Source organism: Fukomys damarensis, unplaced genomic scaffold (assembly GCF_012274545.1).
Source record: "Fukomys damarensis isolate Sample0158 unplaced genomic scaffold, DMR_v1.0_HiC HiC_scaffold_38, whole genome shotgun sequence".
Lineage (NCBI taxonomy): Eukaryota > Metazoa > Chordata > Mammalia > Rodentia > Bathyergidae > Fukomys > Fukomys damarensis.
The window spans coordinates 42,428,755-42,452,756 of NW_022900950.1; the positions used below are offsets into that span (position 1 = coordinate 42,428,755).

Here is a 24,002-nt window from a genome sequence, read left to right on the forward strand (position 1 = left end):
TATTATATATATTTATATTATATTGCCTGAAAAATATTAAAGAAAATACCAAATATATTTTTGAGAATTGAAGTGTGCTCTCATTTCTCATCACTGAGAGGAGAATGGCTGGGGTGTGTGGGACAGAAGTTACAGTACCTGAAATTTGTTACACTGACCAACAGGCAACGATACACTTAAATAGGATATTCTGTAGTAGCTCCAGAAACACAGAAATTAGAGCAAGTTAGGAAATTAGATAGTTAACTAACATGAACAAAATTGGAAATGTATGTATTTCATATATCATTTATGATCATCTGTGATTGACACACTGATTGTTTTATGCCTCACTTATATTAGCTTCATTGGAGGATTCTAATAGAAATGGAGAACTATAGCATAGAAAGCAAAAATAACTAACCCTGTGTCCAACCATTAGACATAAAATTCAAAACCATTGATCCATTACCTCAATAATTATGTAAAGACTAATCTTTTGCCTTTTGTTAAGGTACTTTTCCATAGTATTATACTGATCTCTTTTTTAAAAATAAGTTATAAATGCATATATTTCTTGTTTAACAATCTACCTTACCTGTTTAATGACAGCCGAGGTAAGCTGTTAGCACTTATGACCCACCTCTATGACTTATAATTTGCATTCAGATGTATCATGCAGGAATGTGAATAGCAGTACAGCCTAATGGTGGCTTCTTCTACAATAGAATATTACTATAATTTGTGCTGGTTATACTGTACAGTACTGTAGTTTCATGTTCTGTTATACAATACAGTATTGCATGTAAGAGTTATGCAGGGGCCGGGCATGGTGGTGCACGCCTGTAATCCCAGCACTCAGGAGGCTGAGGCAGAGGATTTCTGTGAGTTCGAGACCATCCTGGGCTACATAGTGAGCTCCAGGTCAGTCTCAACTATATAGTGAGACCCTGTCTCAAAAAGACAAACAAACAAACAAAAAAGAGTTATGCAGATAAAAGCAAGCCACTGAGTTGGAGTTTCCTTTGACCATTTCTTTGTTCTGACTATTGTAATGTCCATACTATACACAGTTCCCCTATTGAGTGATCAACTCATTTAATGACCTAGTCAGAGAGATAGAACTCAGTCATTAAAGGAGGAATGTCGGTATATCTATATAATTTATTTCTAGTAATTTAAAATATGTAGTTCTCACTGAATAATTGTTTTATGACTTCATAGCTGGAACAGACTATGTTGGAATTAGTCGTAATTTAGATTTTGCACCCGGAGTCAACATGCAGACTGTTCGTGTTACCATTCTGGATGACCTTGGACAGCCAGTACTGGAAGGAATTGAGAAATTTGAGCTGGTGCTTCGGATGCCTCTGAATGCTGCCCTTGGTGAGCCCAGCAAGGCCACAGTGTCCATAAATGACTCTATCTCTGATTGTGAGTATTTATTAATTTTACAGTGATAAGTGAAACGTTAAGCTAGGGTTTATATAAATGACAGGAGAATGGCAAATGATACAAGGAATTGGTATACCTACATTCATTTGACAGTGTTGCCATTAAAAAGAACTACAGATATGATGGCTTAAACCAAAGGAATGTATTGTCTCACAGTTTGTGGCTAGAAATCAAAACACAAGTGTTGACCAAATTGGTTCTTTCTGAGGATGGTCAAGGAAGTCTGTCTCTCTCACCAGAAAATCGTCATCTTGTCCCTTCATATCCTTTTCCCTACATATGTCTCTGTGTCCAATTTCCCTTTTGCATGAGATCACCAGTCATAGTGGACTACGGTGTACCCTAAGGACCTATTCCATTTGATTAGAAGACACCACCACCAATATGAGCACATTGGTGAGTACTGGGCCTTAGGACTCTGATATCTGAATGGATGGAGGGACACAGTTGAACATTCGATACAAATACACTAGCTGACCAGGTCTTCATTTAGCCACCTGATCATTTTGATAGAATTAGATAGTGCTAGAAGAAAACATTTATTCCTCTCAAATATTAAAGAAAAAAGTGGTGTTGTCATCAGTGTCTGGATGGTGTATTGGGAATTTCCTCGCCACACAGGGGTGGAGCCATCGGTTGAGCTGCACAGATCCTTGAGGGTCAGTGGGCTTTTCTACTTCCACGCTTTTTGCCATTTCCTTCACCCAGCCACTCCTCAAAGAAGGTGCCAAGTACACTGTTATGAGACAAAAAACTGGCCAGGCATAGGGCTGGGTTCTCTGACACATCATCACAAGAGAATTCTTTTTATTTTTTTAATATAACAAAATTTCAGGACAAAATAATGAGAAATCAACAATAGTTAATACACTGTGTATCATTACATTAAAGACACTCAGAAACAAAAAAGATTCTCTCTTAGGAAGAAGAAACTTTCTATTTATCTTCTGTCTTGCACTCTATTTGTATACATCTATTTGTATTTATTTTGGGGTTTCTCATATAAGAGAAACCATGCACTATTTAATTTTGTGTGTGTGACTTATCTACTTATCTCACTTAACTGTATGTTTTTAAGTTGTGTCTATTTGCCTAGGAATGCCTGAAGTTTATCTTTCCTTATAGCACAGTAGTATTCCACTGTGTATAAATACATTTTATTTGTCAATTTATCTGTTGACAGATATATACACTGTTTCCAATATGTAGCTCTTGTAAACTGTGCTGCTATAAACATGAATATGCATGTATCCTCATAATGTGATGTCTTTATCTCTTTTGAGAAGATACAAAATGGAATTTCTTTCTTTATTTATTTATTTTTGTGGTACTGGGGATCAAACTCAGGACCTTGCGCTTCTGAGGCAGGTCCATTGCCACTGAGCTAAATCCCTGGCCCTGGAATTTCTATTTTTAGTTTTTTGAGGAATCTCCACACTGGTTCCCATAGTGATTATAGAGGAGTTCCTGTTTCAACACAACCTCACCAACATTGTTATCATTAGATTTTTTTAATGATACCACATTCTTTCTGTTGTGGTAAGATGTAAATAAGATGTAGTAAGGTGTAGTTTTAATTCACATTGACTTCTTTTATTTATTTATTATTATTTTTTTTTTTGGTACTGGGGATCAAACTTGGGTCCTTGCACTTGCAAGACAGACAGTGGCATCACTGAGCTAAAGCCCTGGCCCCATTTTTACTTCTTTTGAGAAGTGTCTATTTATTTTGACCAACCATTTTTTGATTTGGTCTTTTGTTTTGTGGAGTCTAATCTTTTTTTAGTTCTTTATATATTCTAGATGTTAGCTCTCTTTCCAAGGAATAGTTGGCCATTTTTTTCCATTTTATTTTTATTTATTTTTTTTTATTTTTTTATTTTTTTATTCTGAGACAGGGTCTCACTATGTAGTTTAGATTGACCTGGAACTCACTATGTAGCCCAGGCTGGTCTCGAATTCACAGTGATCCTCCTGACTCAGCCTCCCGAGTGCTGGGATTACAGGCATGCGCCACCACGCCCGGCTGCTTCCATTTTAAACCTATTTTCTTCAGAGTTTTTATCATAAGGAAATCCTGAATGCTCTTCAACATAATTCTGACATTGTTTTGGAAATCTAACCTGTTGTTAATGAGAGCTATATTTAATTGACACAGCTTAAATGTCATCTAATAATTACACACACAGTATCACCTTCCCCAACATGATCTGCATAAACTATGCTTATAATTATGTGAGCAATATCAATAAATTCTGAAAAATTCATGACTAAGCATGTAGCAGGAAAGACCTGAAATTTTTTTATTTTACTACTTAGCATTTTATTGCATATCTTTACTCCACAAAACAAGCAGAGCAAAATATGAACAATAAAGAAACCAAAATCTCAAAGTTGTGCTTTACCCAAAGTTAAAACATTGCCAAATGACTGAGTCAAGACTGAAGTCCAATTCTCACTACTTTTCCCCTGTTCTCTCCATCAAATTGTGTCTTCTGAAATGGCACTTTCCTTAAAGAAATTTCTGTTCACTTTGATCCATGTTTTTGCAGTGCCTAAGATGCAGTTCAAAGAACGGATATACACTGGCAGTGAAGATGACAGGCAGGTAACTGCAGTGATCCACAGGACGGGGGATGTCCAGTACAGGTCTTCGGTGAGATGCTACACCAGGCAGGGGTCAGCACAAGTGATGATGGATTTTGAAGAACGCCCGAACACTGACGTGTCAATCATCACGTTCCTCCCTGGTAAGTTTGAACTTGAAGTTTGTGTATGGAATTTGAGGAGGCCTGGTATTTGTTTAAAAATATGTCTGAGGGACATAAAAACACCTTCATTTCAGTAAGTTTATGAGATAGATATCTTTATATGCACAAATAACAAGATGAAGTAGATTGCAACAGTTTCGGTGGAACTGCATGTTAGTTTCTAAATTAACTTATTGCTTCCCAGTGGTGAGCTGTCTTGTTTATTCAAAACTTACTCAGCAGACAAAAGCATATCAAATATATAGATTTCACAATGCTGGGAATGAAACTTAATGCTGAAATATAATGAAATGAAATATCCATATCTTTAATATGTACCTTACCCTATTCAATCACTTTAATTCAATTATTATACCTGTAGGAATATATTCTTTTTAAATTTTTTATTGGCATTTTTTTGTAGTACAGTATGATTACATTTCATGGGGAGTTTGTACATGAGCATGACATTTCTCATTGCCTTTTTTAACACCCTTCCTGCCCTTCCTAGAGTTGTTTCATTTTCTAACCTGTTCCACTAATACACAAGTCTGTTTTTTCCCAAAATACAGTACTGTTTTTATCACTGTAGCTTTGTAGTATAACTTGAAGTCCAGAATTCTGATGCCTCTTGCCTTTCCCTTCTTGCCCAGAATTGTTTTCACAATTCTAATTCTCTTCTGGTTCCATAAGAATTTTAGAGTTCTTTTTTCTAGTTCTGTGAAAAGGGTGCTATTGGTATTTTGATTGAGATTGCATTAAATCTGTATGACATTTTTGGAATTATAGCCATTTTTGGACTGTATGTGTTCTGACTATCCAGGAATATGGGACAACTTTCCATTTTATGATATCCTCTTAAATCTCCTTTTTCAAAGTACTGTAGCTATAATCACAGAGATCTTCCACTTTCTTAGTTAGGTTGATTCCTAGTATTTAATTTTACTTGATGCTAGTGTGAAAAGTATTGTTTCCAAATTTATCTCTCAGTGAGTTTATTATTGATGTACAGGAACACTTGATTTTTGAGTGTTGACTTTGTATGCTGCTATGGCACTGAATTTGGTTATTAATTCTAGGAATCTTTTGGTGGAGTTTTTGGGATCATCTATGTAGAAAGCCTTATCATCTGTAAATAATGGTAATTTAACTTCTTCCATATATATATATGGAAGATATATATATATATCTATATATCTATATAGATATATAGATATATATATATATATATTTATATATAGATAGATATACATAAACTATGAGCCCAGGCTGCAGGCTGGTCTTGAATTCACAGCGATTCTCCTGGCTCAGCCTCCCAAGTGCTGGGATTACAGGTGTGCACCACTACACCCAGCTTTGTTGAGAAGTTTTGCATCTGTGTTCATTAAAGACATTGGCCTGTAATTCTCTTTTTTTGGTAGGCTCAATTTCTAGGTTTTTTATTATTATTATTATTTTGTTAAATTTATTGGTACATGTTAAGTATACAGTATGATGACATTCATCATTGGAAATTTGTACCTTTACATGTTATATCTTGGTTCTTATTTTTCCTCTAGCCCCTGCCCTCCTTCAACCCCTCCACCCTTCCCTATTTACAAAGACTTCATTTCCTTTTATCCTTTTCTAATATTTATTCATTTCCCTTCCCCTACCCTTTCCACTTCCCCTTTCCCTTTGAGCCTTATCTTCCTATTTCACATTATCTGTTCTAAATTTTGATCCTTATTTACACTTAGTTTCTCACACCAGAGAAACTATTTATTATTTACACATGTGTGCCGTGTTTATTTTACTAAGAGTATGGCCTCAATATGCAATCATTTAGCTATGTATGTCTCTAGTTTCTCATCCTCTATGGATGAGTAGTACTCCATTTTATATTAAAAAAATGTAACTTCTTTATCCAATCACCAGTTGATCTGCTATTGGGCAAGTTTTAGTTATTATGAACTATACCACTATAAACATGGGTACATGTACATTGCTGTGGTATGATTCTTTTAATTCTTTGGCAAAATAACCAGCAGGGAAATAGCTGGGTCAATGAGACCTCTAATCCTAGTTTTTTGAGGTATCTCCCTACTGATTTCTACAGTGACTGCACCAGTCTGCGTTCCCACCAACAATGGAGAGGGGTTCCTTTCTCCCTACAACCCCACAAACATTTGTTATTGGTTGATTTCTTGATAACAGCCATTCTTTCTAGGTTGAGGTGGAATCTCAGTGTAGTTTTCATTTGCATTTCTCAAATGACCAGCAATGTTGAACATTTTTTCATATTGGGTTGCAACTTGATGAAGATTAAAAATAGATCTATATCTGTCACCATGCATTAAACTAAAATTGAAATGAATTGAACATCTAAATATTAAAACAGAAACACTAAACCAGCTGGAAGAGAGGTTAGGTAGAATTCCTTAAGATATTGGCATAGGGAAAATTTCATGAACAAAACCTCAATCATACATAAACTAGCACAAAGAATCAACAACTGGGATCTCAACTTACTGAAAAGCTCTGCGCAGTAAGAGAAACCACCAGAAGAGTGAAGAGACAACCCACAATGTGGGAAAAATTTTACCAGCTGTTCCTCAGACAAAGGTCTACTATCTAGAATATATAAAGAACTTTAAAAAAAAATCAGACCTCCCCAATTTAAAGACCCAGCCCCAAAAAAGGGCATCTGAAATGAACAGACATTTTTCAAAGAAGTAGAAACAGCAAATAAACATTTTCTGGTACTGAAATCAAGATAATGTTTACTTTCAGGAATGACTTTGGAAGTACTCTTTCTCTTTTGATTTTATTAAAGAATTTAGAGTATTGACTTCAGATCTACTCTAAAGTTCTTGTAGAATTTGGCAGTGAACTTGTCGGGATCTGGGCTTTTCTTAGTTGATAATTTTTTTTAGTTCTTCAATTTCATTGACTGATAATAAATTATTTCTTGGTTCAGATTTATTAACCTAGATATGTATTCATAAATATATTTTTTCCTGAACTTTTCATTTTATTTGAGTACAGGTTCACAAAGTCGTTACGAATGATCTTCTGGATTTCATCAGATGTGTTATAATTTTGCCTTTTTTATTTCTAATCACCTGGATTTGGGTCTTTCCTTTCCTTGTTTTGAAAAAACTGGCTCAGGATTTGTCTATTTTGTTTAATCTTTCACAGAACCAAATCCATCCACTGATTCTTTGTTTTTTGTTATTGTTGTTTTTTTAGTTTTTTTGTTTTTTTTAGTGTCAATTGCATTTATTTCTGTTCTTATCTTTATAATTTCCTTCCATGAGGTAAATTTGGATTTGAATCATTCTTATTTTTCTAGAATATTGAGATGCATCCAAAGCTTCTTCATTTGAGCTTATTCTGTTTTTTTGTTGTGGGCATTTACAGCAATAAACTTTCCTCTCAGGTCTGCCTTCACTGTGTACCATAGATTCTGGTATGTTGTATTGCATTATCATTTGATTCTTGGAACTGCCTAATTTCTTCTGGGACCTACTGATTATTCAAGAAGATACTGCTTAATTTCCATGTATTTGCAGAATTTTTGTGGTTTCTTTTGCCATTGCTTTCTAGTTTCACTGCACTATTATCTGGCAAAATGCATGGGATAATTTCAATTCTTTTTCTTTACTTAAGTATGTTTTATTGGCTAGTATGTGGTCTACTTTGGAGAAAGTCCAATGGGCTGCTGAGAAGAATGTGTATCCTATTGATGCTGAGGGAAACACTCTGTAGATACTGATTAGGTCCACTTGTTCAAAGATTTGGTTCAATTATAATATTACTTTGTTAATTCCTTGTCTAATTGATTTGCCTATTTGTGACAGGGAGGTATTGAGGACCCCGATAATAACTGTACCAGCATTTATCTCACTTTTAATGTCCAATATTGTTTATTTTCTGAAGTTTTGTGCAGGAGTGTTTGGTGCACAAATGTTTATAATTGTTCTATCTTCTTGTTGAATTGTTCCTGTATCCAATATGCAGTGACCTTTGGTCTCTTCTGATCAGTTTTGGCTTGAAATCCAATTTTTCTAAAATTAGGATAGGGATAGCAACTTCTGTTTTTTTCTGGCTTTCTACTGCATGGAATATTGTTTTTCCATCCACAAATTTCAATCTGTGAATTTCTTTTGGGATTAAATAGTTCTTGTATATTACACATCATTGTATTTTCTTTCTTGATTCAGTCTACAATTATGTGCCTTTTGAATGGGGAGTTGAGATTAGTCACATTGATAATTATTGCTGAAAGAAATTGATTTATTCCTGTTATTGAATTGTTCTCCTCTTGATGATTTCTTTATCTTCCTATTTTTTAAACTACTCATCCTGCCATGTGTATTCTTTTAGATATTAACATTTCTGGCTTCATCATCTCTTTCTAGGATATCCTTGGAAATTTTTATAAAGCTGGTTGGATAGTCATGAATTTCTTGAGGTGCTACTTGTCATGGAAATACCGTAATTCTCAATCAATTTGAGGAAAAATTTTGGAAGGTTCATAAAACAGGATTGGAAGTTTTTATGTTTTAGGGCTTGAAATATTTCACTCCAAGCCCTCCATGTCTTTAAGGTTTGTGTTGAGGAGTGTGCTTTAATTCTAATGGGCTATCTTTATATTTGACTCATCATATTTCTCTATCAGCTTTTAATATTTTATCCCTGCAATGGATTTCTGTTACCTAGAGGATTATATGACACAGAAAGTTCTGTTTAGGTTTTGACTTAGGATTCTTTTTTTTTTTTCTCATTGAGTTATTGGTATATTTTAGGTACATTCAGTACAGGTACAACTGTAACTGTACAGTACAGTTACATTCATTATTATTGTATCTTATACCTTTACATGACAGGTGTTGCTTCATTTTTCCCCTTGTCCCTGCCCTCCCTTCACCCCTCCTCCCCTCACCATTTAGAAACACATTATTTCCATTTTCTCATGTGTTTTCTTTTCCCTTATTACCTTTCCCCTACCCTTCACACTTTCCCTACACCTTTAGCCCTTTTCTTCCTATTTCACTTTGTCAATTATCTCATTAGGTCTTATGTACCATTATAGTTTATTCACACCAGAAAAACTATTCGGTATTTACACATGCGTGATTTATTTATTTCACTTAGTATATCCTCAATATGTATCCATTTTCCTATGAACAAATATAATTTCTCATTCTTTATGTCTGAGTAGTATTCCATTTTATAGAAAAACCATATCTTCTTTATCCAGTTTCCAACTGATGGGAAAATGGGCTGTTTCCAAGTTTTAGCTATTACAGACTGTGCCTATATAAACATAGGTGTGCATATATCTCTGTGATATGATTCTTTGAATTCTTTTAGAAAGATATGCAGCAGAGGGATGGCTAGGTCAAATGGAACCTCTAGTCCCAGCTCTTTGAGCTATCTCCATATTGATTTCCATAGTGGTTGCACCAGTCTGCACTCCCACCAACAATGGAGACACGTACCTTTCTCCCTACAACCCTGCCAACATTTTTTATTGGTTGATTTCTTAATAGCAGCCATTCTTTGTGGGGTGAGGTGGAATCTCAGTGTTGTTTTCATCTGAATCTTACTTCTTTCTCTGAGAAATCTCTTTTCATTTCAGATGCCCATTTTTGAATGGAGTCTTTATATTTGGGAGGTAATTGTTTTAAGTTCTTTATATATTCTAGATAAGAGCCCTCTGTCTGAGGAGCAGCTGGTAAAATTTTTTTCCCGCAGTGTAGGTTGTCTCTTAGTTCTGTTGATAGTTTCTTTTGCAGTGCAGAAGCTTTTTAATAAGATGAGATCCCAGTTGTTGATTCTTGCTGCTAGTTCCCGTGCTACTGAGGATTTGTTCATAAAGTCTTTTCCTATGCCAATGTCTTCAACAGTTATGCCTAACTTATCTTCCAGCAAGTTTAGTGACTCTTTTTTAATACTTAGATGTTTAATCCACTTCGATTTTAGTTTAGTGCATTGCGAAAGATAAGGGTGAAGTTTTAATCTTCTTCTTTTTTTTTTTTTTTTTGATACCGGGGATCGAACTCAGGTCTTTGTGCTTGCAAGGCAGGCGCTGGAACCACTGAGCTAAATCCCTGGCCCTCTAATTCTAATCTTTGACAGGTTGAAATCCAGTTTTTCCAACACCATTTATTAAAGAGACTATCTTGCCTCCATTGAGGATGGTCGGCTCCTTTGTCAAAAACGAGGTAGCTGAGTACATCTGCAGATGTTTTTGTATCTTCCAATCTGTTTCACTGATACTCAGATCTGTTTCTTTGCCAGTACCATGCTGTTTTTTTTTTATCACAGTGGCTTTGTAGTATAGTTTCAAATTGAGGATTGTTATACCCACTGCCTTTTCTCTGTTGCCTAGGATGGCTTTTGCTATTCTAGGTCTCTTCTGGTTCCAAATGAATTTTTGGATTCTTTTTTCTAGTTCTGTGAAATATAGAGTTGGAATTTCAGTTGGCATTTTATTGAATCTGTATAGCAGTTTTGGTAGTATGGCCATTTTTCTCTATGTTGATCCTTCCTACGCAGGAGTAGGGGATGTCTTTCCATTTTCTTATATCCTCTTCAATCTCTTTTGTCAGAGTTCTGTAGTTTTCAGGGTAGAGGCCTTTTGCTTCTTTTGTTAGACTGATTCTTAGATACTTCATTTTTTTGGATGCTATTGTGAAAGGAATTGTTTCCCTAATTTCTCTCTCAGTGAGTTTGTTATTTGTGTACAAGAAGGCTATTGATTTTTTAGTGTTGACCTTGTATCCAGCTACTCTGCTAAAAGTGTCATTTAAGACTAGGAGTCTTTCGGTGGAATTTTTTGGGATCTTCAATGTAGAGTATCATATCATCAGAAAATGACAGTTTAAATTCTTCCTTTCCTATCTCTATTGCTTTAATTTCTTTCTCTTGTCTAATTGCTATGGCTAATGTTTCCAGAACTATATTGAAAAGGAGTGGTGATAATGGGCATCCTTATCGTTCCTGATTTTAAGGTGAAGGTTTTCAGTTTTTGACCATTTATTATGTTGTTGGCTGTTGGTTTTTCATAGATAGCCTTTATTAAGTTGAGATATATGCCATCTATTCCAATTTTTTGCAGGGGTTTTATCATGAATTGGGGTTGAATTTTGTCAAATGCTTTTTCTGCATCTATCGAGAGGATCATATGGTTTTTGTCCTTGACTCTGTGAATATAGTGTATTACATTTATTGAATTATGTATATTGAACCATCCTTGCAACCCTGGAATAAATCCGACTTGGTCAGGATGTATGATCTTCTTGATGATCCTCTGTATTCTGTTTGCTAGTATCTTATTAAGGATTTTTGCATCTATATTCATTAAGGAGATTGGCCTGTAGTTCTCTTTTTTAGTTGCATCTTTCCCTGGTGTGGGAATCAAAGTGATACTTGCTTCCAGGAGTGAATTTGGAAGTATTGCTTCCTTTTCAATTTCATCAAAAAGTTTGAAAAGTAATGGCAGTAGTTCTTCTCTATATGTCATGTGAAATTCATCTGTGAATCCATCTAGACCTGGGCTTTTCTTTGTTGGTAAACTTTTAATTTCATTTGCAATTTCACTGATTGTAATTGGGGTATTTAAAATGTTTCTATCTTCTTCTTTCAGCATTGGTAAGAGTACAAGCTCTCAAAGTAGGTATTAATAAAAACAAACAAACAAACAAAAAAGGGCTGGGGATTTAGCTCAGTGATTCTGCCACATGCCTCACAAGCACAGGGACCCGAGTTTGATCCCTGGTACCAAAAAAAAAAAAAAAATCAAAGAAGGTATTAATGATCCTCTGGATTTCTGTTGGATCTGTTGTGACTTCACCTTTTTCATTCCTAATTGCATGGATCTGAGCCTTTTCTGTCCTTTTTTTGATAAGGTTAGCTAAGGGATTATCAATTTTATATATTCTTTTAAAAAAAACAGCTCTTCAATTCATTTATTTTTTGCATTATTTTCTTAGCTTCCATTGCATTGGTTTCTGCTCTAATCTTTATAATTTCCTCTCTTATATGAGCTTTGGGTTTTTCTTGCTCTTGTTTTTCTAGGTGTCTAAAATGCATTGTTAGGTTGTTTATTTGAGCTTGCTCTGTTTTCCTAGTGTGGGCATTCAATGCTATGAATTTTCCATGTAGAACTGTTTTCATTGTGTCCCATAGATTACTGTATGCTATACTGGCATTATCATTTGTTTGTAAAAAAAATATCTAATTTCTTCTTTAATTTCCTCTGTGACCCCTTTATTGTTCAGGAGAGTGTTGGTCAATTTCCATGTGTTTGTGAACTTCCTACAGTTTTTTATGCTGTTGGTCTCCAGCTTGATTGCACTATGATCTGATAATATACAGGGGATAACTTTGATTCCTTTGCATTTATTCAAACGTGTTCCATGAGCTAGTATGTGGTCTATCTTGGAGAATGACCCATGTGCAGCTGAAAAGAATGTAGATTCTGATTTTGTGGGGTGGAACACTCTATAGTCTATTAAGTCCATATGTTCAAAAGCTTGGTTCAGTTCTAATATTTTGTTGTTGATTTTTTACCTAGATGATCTATCTATTTGTGATAGTGGGATATTTAGATCACCCACTACAATTGTATTAGTGCTTATTTGGTTTTTCTTGATACTTATATTTTTTATATAGTTGGGGGCATTAATATTTGGTGTGTATATGTTTATGATTGTCATCTCTTCCTCTTGAATTGTTCCCTTTACAAGGATATAGTGGCCTTCTTTGTCTTGCTTAATCAGTTTTGGTTTGAAATTTATTTTTTCTGTGAATGAGATTGTTACCCCTGCTTTTTTCTGGACTCCTGTCACTTGAAGTTGTTTTTCATCCTTTCACTTTCAGTCTATGGGCTTCTTTTGCACTAGGTGTTTTCTTGTATACAACATATTGGTGGATTTTGCTTCTTAATCCATTCTGCCATTCTATTTCTCTTGACTGATGAATTGAGGCCATTGACATTAATGGTCATAACTGATATGTACTGAGTTATTATTGTCATGTTATTGTCCTTTTGTTGAATCTTTTTACTTATTCCCCCCCTCCTTAGTTTCTTGCCTTTCCTATTTGAATTGGTCTGTTGGACCTCATAGTGTTTTGACCTTCATTGTGTTTTTCTAGGATATTGTTTAGAATTCCCTGTAGTGCTGGTTTGGTATTCATGAAGTTTCTCAAGTGGTCTTTGTCATGAAAGTATATTATTTCTCCATCCATTTTGAAAAAGAGTTTTGCAGGATACATCAGTCTTGGTTGTAGGTTGTTTTCTTTTAGGACTCAGAATACCTCACTCCAGGCTGTCCTTGACCACAGGGTTTGTGTTCAAAAGTCTGCTGTGATTGTGATGGGCTTTCCTTTGCATGTGATTTGTTTCTTTTCTCTTACTGCTTGTAGTATTTTGTTCTTCTGTCCGGGTTCTGGGATATAGATTAGTATATCTCTAGGTGTTGATTTTTTTTGTCGTGGTAGATGGAGTTCTATATGCCTCACTTATCTGTGTGTCAAATTCTTCCCCTCTATTTGGGAAATTTTCTGTCATTAATTCTTTAACAGGTTTTTTAAAGTCATTTTTATTTTCTCCTGCTACTTCATGGATTCCTATCAGTCTTATGTATTCTTCTTTGCATCATCTAGGAGCTGTTGAATGGATTTCTCATGATCCCTTACTGATTTTAAAAGAACTCTCTTTTCATGGTCACTGAGTGCAATCCTGGCTTCTATATCTGAGATTCTATCTTTGCATTGTTTTATTCTGCTGTGAACACTTTCAATAGAGTTTTTAGTCTCCTGGACATCTGTTTGAATCTGTTTTATGTATTCCATTTCTTTCCTATGTTGGGAATTTGTTGTTTCCATTTCTTTCTTATGCTCAGCCTTCATGGCCTGAATTCATCTTTTTTTTTTTTTTGTCAGTTTCTGTTCTACAGTCTCGAATTATGACTCATTTTGCTCACCATCTCTGTGGTTATCTGGGAAATTATTTGTTTTGAATTTTTCTACAGCCTCATTGATCTGTTTTGTTACTTCCTGTGCTATGAGTTGAGGGTGTCCTGCTGGTTCACTATCAGACTTTTCTTCCTCTTTTGCTCTACTGATACTATTGGTGAACTGGAAGTCTGTCTTTGTGTCTTGCTTAAGTGTTTTCTCATTTTTATTTTTGTTGTTGGGTTGTCCTTGGTTTAATTTCCAGATTATTGCTTAAATCTTCCTGATATAGTAGCACTTTAGCTTTTCAGTTTCTAATTACTCATAGACATTCTCATTTTCTTAATATCAGAAATGACAACTCATTAAATCAATCACAATCCTTTAGCCCAGTTGATACAGTCAGCAACACAATAGGATCAAGCACAACTTACAAATTGACCATTCATGGTAGTTATTCATCTATCACCTTTAAACCATGTGAATTAAATTAAAATCAAGGAGCAGCCCAAAATATGTTTTCAGTGAGTAAATTCTTCAATATAGCATCTTTACCATTTAGGTTGGGGCTTTATACAGAGTTAGGATGAGAGGAGTAGATAAGTGAAAGAATTGGAGAAGGTTTTGAGTGAAGCCAGAGGACACAGAATGACCATATAATCTTTAGGAAACTGTTAGATTCAAAAGGGAATGACAGAGTGCAAGAAGAAGGACAAGACTATAACCACTTAACAGTAATAGGGGCTCACTTTCCTTTGAAACTATTGACCCTTGAGTGAGGTAAAGTGACAGAAGAAAAGAACATAAAGAAAAAATGATAAAGGAAGAAATCTGAGTTAGGGCAGAAACAGGAATAGAAAGGAAGATGAGGGATAATATGGTAGAGCAAGAGACTGTATTGGAGGAAGAGGACAGAAAAAAAGAAAGAATTTGAAGAGTGGAATGAGGAAAAGAAAGAAAAAAAATGAATTTGAAGGGCCTCTTTCAGAGTATATCTCTGCTGTCATAATATACAACATGCACAGCCATATGCAGAACTAAGTCCTTTGATCTCAGCTAGCTGATGGCAGAACCCTAAGATTCAGAATGATTTCGGGCTGCATGGCCCAAATGGAGTTCACTGACCTCCTACAGGATTGATCTCCACACAGTTCTACTACTGGTTCTCTCTGCCTTTCTTTAAAGATGTTCAAAGTTGGGAGCTCAGAAAAATACCCTTTATGACCACCTATACCTCTGCAGAGTGGATTCAAGGACTGGCACAGTCAGGAAGTCTGAGGGGAGATATGGGGGTGTTTCATGGGAGCCCCCATGGCTACCTTCCTTGCTGGAGCTGATGGCGGTGCAGGCAGGACAGGGCATGGCTACCCAGTCCTGCAAACTGGTCCCAAGCAGGCCGGAGGGAGAAGGGATCTCAAAGTGCTATCCCAGGTCTCACCTTCCTTGCTGGAGTGATGGCGGCGCAGCTGTGATTTGAAGTTCTATATGCTTCACCGATCTGCATGTTTATTTCTTGCTCTATATTTGGGAAATTTTCCACCATTACTTCTGGGAACAGAGTCCTTATACCATTTGTCCTATCTTCTGTATTTCAGTTATTCCTGTTACTCAGATTAGCCTTCTTAGCTTCATCTAGGAGCTGCTGGACCCATTTTTCATGTCTCTTGTGGTCTTCATGGTGTCTTTGATAACTGGTCTTTGAAAGCATCACTGTCTTCTAGCTCTGAAATTCTGTCCTCACATTGGTCATTTCTTCTGCCCATACTTTCATTATAATTTTTAATCTCCTGTGTTGCTAATTAAAATCTTTTAATGGGCTCTAATTCTTTACTACACTGGTTATTCATGTTTTGTATCATTTTTTTACTCATTTAATTTTTTATTAGTATCTTTTAAAAGGTACTGAATCATTTTTCTTATTATTTCCACTACCTGTTTAGTTACATTTTCTGTAATCTCACTGAGTACCTTTTTGATCTGTTTTCTAACATCCTACATTATCTTTTTTAAAATTTGAATATGTGACTTGTGCTATACTCCCCTCAATGCCTCCTAGATTGGATTTGGGGAAGTTAGGGGTTTTGAGAGGCATTTCTTTGCCTTATCTTCTCAGGCTTCAAGAATTATGTAACCAATATCAAGAAAGTCAACTACAGTAGTATCATTCAAGACAACTTGGGTATTAACATGCCATCAGAACCAATTATGTAGCCCCCCTTGCCAGTAAGAAGAAATTCATAATTACAGCACAAACATTAGCACAACCCAGATACTGACCTACAGCTAGTATGCACCAAATGCAACAGCTGTATCTCCTCTAATGGTAGGGAAATATTCAACAGTAATTACATAGAGTCAACTACCTAAAGACTAATAAAGCTTGTGGCTCTACTATTAAAGATATAATGTATGGGGAAGAGGTGAAGGAAAGAAGAAAAATTTGAAACATTAAACTGTAAGATATAAGAAGGAGAAAGAATTAAGTAAAGTACCCTAATAGGAGTAGAGGTAAGTAGGGATAACTGAAAAATATGAGAAATAGGTGATGAAAAAGAGAGAATATCATGAATAACAATATGAAAGAAAAATTTAAAGGAAGACAAATTAAAAAGAATACTGAGATTAAAAATGAAGAAAACAAAAAACAAGTAAGAAAAAAAGATAGGATAAAAACAAGCAAGGAATGTGGATAAGGGGGAATTCCCTTACATGAACTAATAACGAAAAAAAAATGAAAGGAGAAGAAAAAACAATACACTTATAAAACAAAAAGAAGGAAAGTAGGAAGAAAGAAAAAGGCAAAAATATAAATTCCTCTGTTATTTTGGATGTGTGGCTTTCTTCCAGAATCTACAATTTTGGTGCAGTACCCAAGTCAAGATATATCCCTGCTCATGCTGGTAGACAAAGCAGTCAGACCCCAGATCCATATTGGATGCAGGCACAGCAGGTAGTAGAACAAGGATGTCAGTGTCATGGCTTTTAAATCTCATGCAACTCAGACTGAGTTTGGCCTCTGGCCCTGGGTCTATATATTTTACCTCAAACCCATCATGGGGTCTTTTTCCAGCCTGTTATCTGATAGCCAGTTGTTTCTGGTGAATGTCCTTTACCTAGTTATTTAGGGAACATAACACTGAGAGACACTGAGCCAAAGAGCCAAGTGGCTGCTTTGGGCACTAGGTTCAAACAATCAGCCCTTCCCCAGAGCAGCATCCCAGTGAGCTCTCTCTCTCCAGGAGAATGGTGGACACTAGTATTCAAGTCACTCGCCAATTGTCACCTGTAGAAGGACACACTGGTGCCAGTTTGGTCCATTGCACTGCAGCATCATACCAAGAGAAATTTCTCCTTTCAGATGAAGTCTAGAGGGTCCCTTCACTTTTCAATGTTGTGTTCTGGTTTTTCTGTACCTATTAATACTTTTTTTTTGTAAGATCCCTCCTGGCTCCCAGGAAACAAAGTAGTATCTCTTGGTTTCTTTTCCAAGTTGTTGTTTTCCACATTTTGGATACCAAATCTCAGAAAGATTGAGTTGTTCTCACTTATCACGCTACCATCTTTTTTTCCTTGGAATATATTCATTAAAAAGTATAAGTTTAGGGCCAGGGATTTAGCTCAGTGGTTCTATTACCTGCTCTGCAAGCACAAGGTCAGGAATTTGATCCCTGATACCAAAAAATGTGTGTGTGTGTGTGTGTGTGTGTGCGTGTGTGTGTGTGTGTGTGTGTGTGTGTGTGTGAACAGAGAGATTTCCCTATGCAGATATTTATCACAAAATTAAGTACAGCAATACAAGACTGAAAACAAGTGGTCGACAACTGAAGTATTTATTTGATCAACCATCTGATGATGCTATAGCTTGTGGTCATTGAAAAAGTTTTTAAAAATTATTGAGATAAGGAAAAATTCAGAATATAATATTAGTCCCACTTGTTGGAGGCAGGGATATAATTGTTCTTGGTTCAGTGATTTGTTCAGTAAGTCAAATGTTAGTAATAGCAGAAACTACTTATACAGCCAGATTAACAATGACCAACCAGTACAAATCTAGATTTGCTTCCTGATCATAATGCTGGGAATTCAAAAAGAAAATAGGCCATTTCCTCTTTCACTTGCTTTATAAGATGAATGATAAAACTTCAAAACAGAAATTACAGAGGTTCTCTATGCAGGGGCCTATTCTTGCCTATGTTTAAACATTTACTTAATTATTCAGTAAATATTTATCAAAGGCTTATTACATGCCAAACACTGTTCTTTGCACTGATATAGCAAGGGAAAAGCAACATCGTTGCTCTTGTGATGCCTTTGTCCTAGTTGTTGCTGTATCCTTCTTGGCCTATGAGATGTGATTGACCAGCTGACATTATTATTCGCCCAGGTGAGACTGAAAAGCCATGTATCCTTGAACTGATGGATGATACTCTCTATGAGGAGGTAGAGGAGCTCCGCCTGGTACTTGGCACCCCTCAAAGCACCTCCCCTTTTGGGGCTGCAGTTGGTGAACAAAATGAAACTCTCATAAGGATCCAAGATGATGCTGACAGTAAGAAGCCACTGCTTATGCTCCTCTGTGAATTTGGAACAGAAATCTATCCCTGTTAGGGTTTCAGGTGGCTCAGAAATTAACGACCTCTTTCTTGGGGCAGGGGATTTAGCTCAGTGGTGCTGCCATCTGACTTGCAAGCACAAGGTCCCAAGTTTGATTCCCTTTCTTAAGTATGAAAAATTAGGGGAAAAAAAGCCTCTTTCTGAAAACGGTGTGAGAGCAATTGAAAAGATAACTAAGACATTTGGGTATAAATTAAATTATTAAAGCTGATAAAATTGGGAGCTAGGAATGTAGGCCATTGGTAAGCACTCAGCATGCATAAGGCCATGGGTTCTACCCCAGGGACACTTACACACACATACACACATACACACACACATACACACCCCAACTGGGCAACACATGTAGGCTTCTTCCTCACTCACTGCTAACACTGAGGAAACAGAGAAGCCAGTAGTGTATCCTCCTACATGAAAGAAAGCATTAGAAATGGGGGGAAAAAACTGTTTCCCTTACTAAGGTTTAATTTGTTTGTGTTTTTTCCACAATTTCAGAGACTGTGATCAAATTTGGAGAAACCAAATTTAGCATCACAGAACCCAAAGGGCCAGGAGAGTCTGTGGTTGTAAAAATTCCAGTGATTCGCCAAGGAGACACTTCTCAAGTTTCCATCGTGAGAGTCCACACAAAAGACGGCTCAGCCATCTCTGGGGAAGACTATCACCCTGTGTCAGAAGGTAAGTGGTCCCACGGCTGTCACCAGTTGGATCATACCAACACAGCACAGTGTCCCGATGCTATACCCTTAAGAAAAAAAAGAAATATCCCCTTGAATATAAACAGACATGCTTTCTTAAAAGTAAAGACAACAATTTATTTCTAGAACTTTCCTTTTTGACTCACAAGGCTTCCTTTGTGACACGTGTGTTAGGGCTTACGGAAATTTTGAGTACATATGTTAGAAGACTTTATTTCTGAGCATACTTTGAACTTTTGGCTAGTTTTATTTTCATTTCTTGATTGGCCATTACATAATAATTTTCCTGTAAGTTTCTGTTACATTGAAAATGTGTGTGATAACTATGATGATAAACTATTTTAGTTTAGAGAACACCTATATTCTAAACCTTTTTCATTTGTTTGCTTGCTTTTAAGCTAGGAATACTTTTATTTTGTGTGAACAGGAGAGAGTAAAAAGTCATATAACTCAGATCTTTCATGTTCTTCTTAACAATAATAATGGATGATATCAGATTCAAATAAAAGTGTGTAGTGTAGTGACCTATATGGTTCTATTTTAAATTTATAAATGAGATCTAGTTTCTAGTCAATTAATGTTTTACCTCTCAACCTCAAATACTAATGTAATTTTGAAATTTGATTATCATCTACCAAGTATACAATCAGATAGAAATAATTTAAAGCTGAAATTATTTTTGACTCCTTAAAAGTTGGTTTGTATAATTCAAGGGTTACAAAACTTAAATACTTACAAAGACAAGCAATGAAAATGAGTGAAGAGGGAAACATAAAGGGAAAATGGAGTTATGGGTGTTATTGAAACAGAAAATTTATTCTTTGTTGAGGAAAGCCTGTACTATCATAACCACCTATTATCATGCAGAAAGACACAGAGAACTCAAACATCTAATTTTCCATTGAAATCCTCAGATTATTATTTTTTTGTTTTTGGTTTTGGCTTTGGTTTATTTTGTTCTGGGGATCCAACACAGGACCTTGAGCTTGCCAGGCAAGTGTGATGCCACTGAGCTAAATCCCCAGCCAAAATCCTCAAATTTTTAAGTAATAGAAATAGAAATGAATTTTTTAATTTCATATCACATAGACCAAATTAACTTATCTGTAACATCCCATTGCATACTTCAAATAAACATAACAAAAAGTAAAACTATAAAGCATAATTTAAAAATTATAAAATCTAATTTTAAATTATGAAATGATTTAAATAATTCTAAATAAAATTAAAAACAATTGCTTTAAAAAGCAAGTGAGTAGGTGAAAAATAATTAGCGGTTTTCATTCTCTGACTCTAGAACCATGAGTTCTCTCCAGGCTGGAGAAGCCTAGGACTGACAAACACCAAGGGCATGTGAGGCTTGTGGGAAAAATGCTTTATCTAGACCTAGCTAATTTTAAAGATGTCTGGCTTACCAGCTCAATTTTAAAGAAAAAGTTTTCTTTGTTGTTGATAATTTAAAAGTTGAAGTACAAAAAGGTATACTAGGAATGCATTTCTTTCCGGCTAGACTCAAAGAATTTATAATTGATTGAACTACAGTTATATCCGAATGCAACATTTATTATCTCCTTGGTTTGGAATGACTATATTTTATTTTTTTGTGTGTGTTTTTTTCTTTTGATCCCAAATCTCAAAAGGTACAATAAAATCAATAAAGTAGTTTATTCAAGTTAAGTAGTGTGGGAAGCTGCTTGTTCATGATTTCAATAGAATTCAGTGATTTTAAACATTTTGAAATTCTATAAATGAATGTTTAAGATAAATTCTGATAGATTTAATTTTTATAACAGTGAAGCAATTCTTGTAGTGAGAAGCAAGGTAAGTAGGGAAACCATCAATATTTATTTATAATAACTTTTCTGACTTTCTAAGAACAAGAGAAAGAAATGTTTTTGAAATATAATTTGATATTACATTTTAAAGCTCAATTTTATATCCAGCTTTTCTAAACATAAACATAAATACCATCCACGATTATATTTCTATTCCTATTCATATGACCTGATCCCACTGGTTTAGATATTCTGGGGAACAAGAGTTGAATTTGATTATCCTTAATGTGAGAACTATTGATTGTTCTATAATTCAGCAGCTTTTTAAACAGTGAGCTAACAAATGAATTTAGTAAGGTATGTTTAGTATTTTCCCTTAGGCAAAATGGAAAACAAAAGAGGGAAGAAAAGAAAAGAAGAAAAGATTACAGTCCAGCATAGACAGTGAGAATTAGTTATGTCTCAAACTTTTGCTTCCCTTTTGCGCACAAACATACACAAACATACTGGTCCACAATGCAACATGTACTTTTTGCTGTAGAAAAAAAGCTTGCCTCAACTTCTTGTATTCATATGCAAAAGATTTAAATTTGTGATTTTTGCATTTGTAGAAATTGAGTTTAAGGAAGGAGAAACCCAGCATACTGTTGAAATTGAAGTAATCTTCGATGGATTACGAGAGATGCGAGAGGCCTTCACTGTTCACCTAAAACCTGATGAAAATATGATAGCAGAGACACAGGTGTGTGTTGAAGTGTGTTTATAAGTTAGTATTCTAATATGCAGATGCATGTAAGCAACCACATATGGTACAAGAGAGCCTTGAGACTCTGGACAAGCTTTATATAAAAAGGGTGTTCGTAATCCCTGTCACCAATGAAATAAATTTTGCTCTGATTAGATCATAAGCGAGAAATTCTTCTCTTTCTGTAACAAGTTGTGTTTGTAGCCACTCTGAGCCTTTTGTCACTGAGCCCATGTCAGCCCCTTGCCTTCCTGACAGTCAGTAGTGACTGAATTTAGGACTGAACTCCAGTTAGAAAGCAACTTCATAGCACACAGAAAACCTGTTAATTCAGTACCATGACTCATTAAAATTTGTTTTTCACCCACAAAATCATTTACCAGTTTTCAAAATTCCCACCTATTTCTCATAGTTTGATTAAACTTTGATGTCCAAATGTTTAGACCCAAAATGTTATAGTCCTAAACTTTTTTTTTACGCTCAATTAATTTGTATTGTGCCAGCAGCCAGTTTTTCCTCAAAATACACATAATTTCCATAGAATTTTGACCTTTACACTGAAAATAATTTTTAAATTAATTTTTAAATTTAGTCTTAGGAAAAGGTCAATGTAATAATACCTATGCAAATTTATGGAATCAGTTTTATTATTTCATTATTAGAATGAAGTGAAGTTAGGGAAGTTTTCTTCTTAATGTTGTCATTTTAATTACTTGATGCCATTTCTGCTAAATGCCTCACCTTTTTCTCAAGCCATATTTATAATACAGAAGAATAGACCAAAAATCTTTCATTAAAAATTTTTATGTTTTGATCACATCAAAATGAATCTTTCATCATTATTTTCATGGAGTACTATATGAAAATTTGGATGAAAGGAATAAATTCATTAAACTCACTTCCAGTGATAAAAGCTTTTTTAAAGAATATGTACATAATTCCTGATTTAGGATGATTCAACTTAGAATCATTCAACTTTACAAAGGTGTAAAAATGATATGCACTCAATGAAGAACATATTTTGCATTTTGACTTCTGTCCTTTCCAGTACCTCTAAGGGACACAGCTGGTACCCTGAGTCTCCTGTACTGCCAAGCTATAGTGTTCACTAAGTTAGGTGGATGCGTGGGCTGTCACTCCACTTTAAGTCACAAAGCATCTGTGCATGTAAAGGTAGGTTTGCAAACTGTGATATAAGTTATCAGGTGTCTGAAGGTTATGCAGGAGCCACAGCAAATTGTCAGCAAGGTGTTTTTGTCACCTCGCCCCACAGCAGATGTCCATAGAGTACTCTTCCATCCTCTTCTTCCTATAAACTAACTGACTTTTTCTTATAGTTTGCACATCACACTACAAATCCAGATTTATCTAATGTCATCATAACTGTAGGGAAAAAAAAGCATAGAACCCAAGTCCAAGTACCTTGTGGGCCACTGGTCAACTTTTGATTTAGCTGGCCCAGGCTCTGGTGCTCTCCCCTAAAACCATAAGACATGAGCAACATACCAGCATCACATGCAACAAACCACACCAGACCAGTCACTCTGCAGAGACTCTGATTGTGACAGTTTGTATCACAGAGATTGGATGGGCATCATGAAAAGGTACCAAAGAAACACCAAAAATCTAACATTTAACTGATCAGTGATGATTATCATTTTCTTTTAGGTGACCAAAGCCATTGTGTACATAGAAGAAATAAACAGCATGGCAGATGTCACTTTTCCTTCTGTTCCTGAAGTTATGTCCTTGCTGCTATATGATGACACTTCCAAAGCTAAGGAGAGTGCTAGACCTGTGTCTGGCTATCCTGTCATCTGCATCACAGTGAGTAGGAAATTAGAAAGATTGAGAGAAATTATAAGGTAATGATTTAAAATGATTGTGAACTTTAATCATGAAGAAATATTGTCATAAAGAAATATATGGGAAATTCTACAAGGTTTAAGGTTTAAAGTTTAAAAAGAAAAGATCACATTAATTAAATGGGTGCCCACTTTTCTTCCCTTACCTAACAAAGATTTGTTAACTGATGTGT

At 35.4% G+C, this 24,002-nt stretch overlaps 1 protein-coding gene across 1 annotated transcript in view; it reads left to right on the top strand.

Annotated features, from left to right (window-relative positions):
- The window catches only part of Frem2 (FRAS1 related extracellular matrix 2), a 183,779-nt gene that overhangs the window by 129,369 nt on the left and 30,408 nt on the right, over positions 1 to 24,002 (top strand). Inside the window, exons 8-13 of the mRNA XM_010639174.2 lie at positions 1,204 to 1,413; positions 3,987 to 4,184; positions 18,517 to 18,681; positions 19,242 to 19,424; positions 21,831 to 21,961; positions 23,633 to 23,791. Coding sequence (XP_010637476.1) covers positions 1,204 to 1,413; positions 3,987 to 4,184; positions 18,517 to 18,681; positions 19,242 to 19,424; positions 21,831 to 21,961; positions 23,633 to 23,791 — 1,046 coding nt within the window. The remainder of the gene's footprint in view (positions 1 to 1,203; positions 1,414 to 3,986; positions 4,185 to 18,516; positions 18,682 to 19,241; positions 19,425 to 21,830; positions 21,962 to 23,632; positions 23,792 to 24,002) is intronic.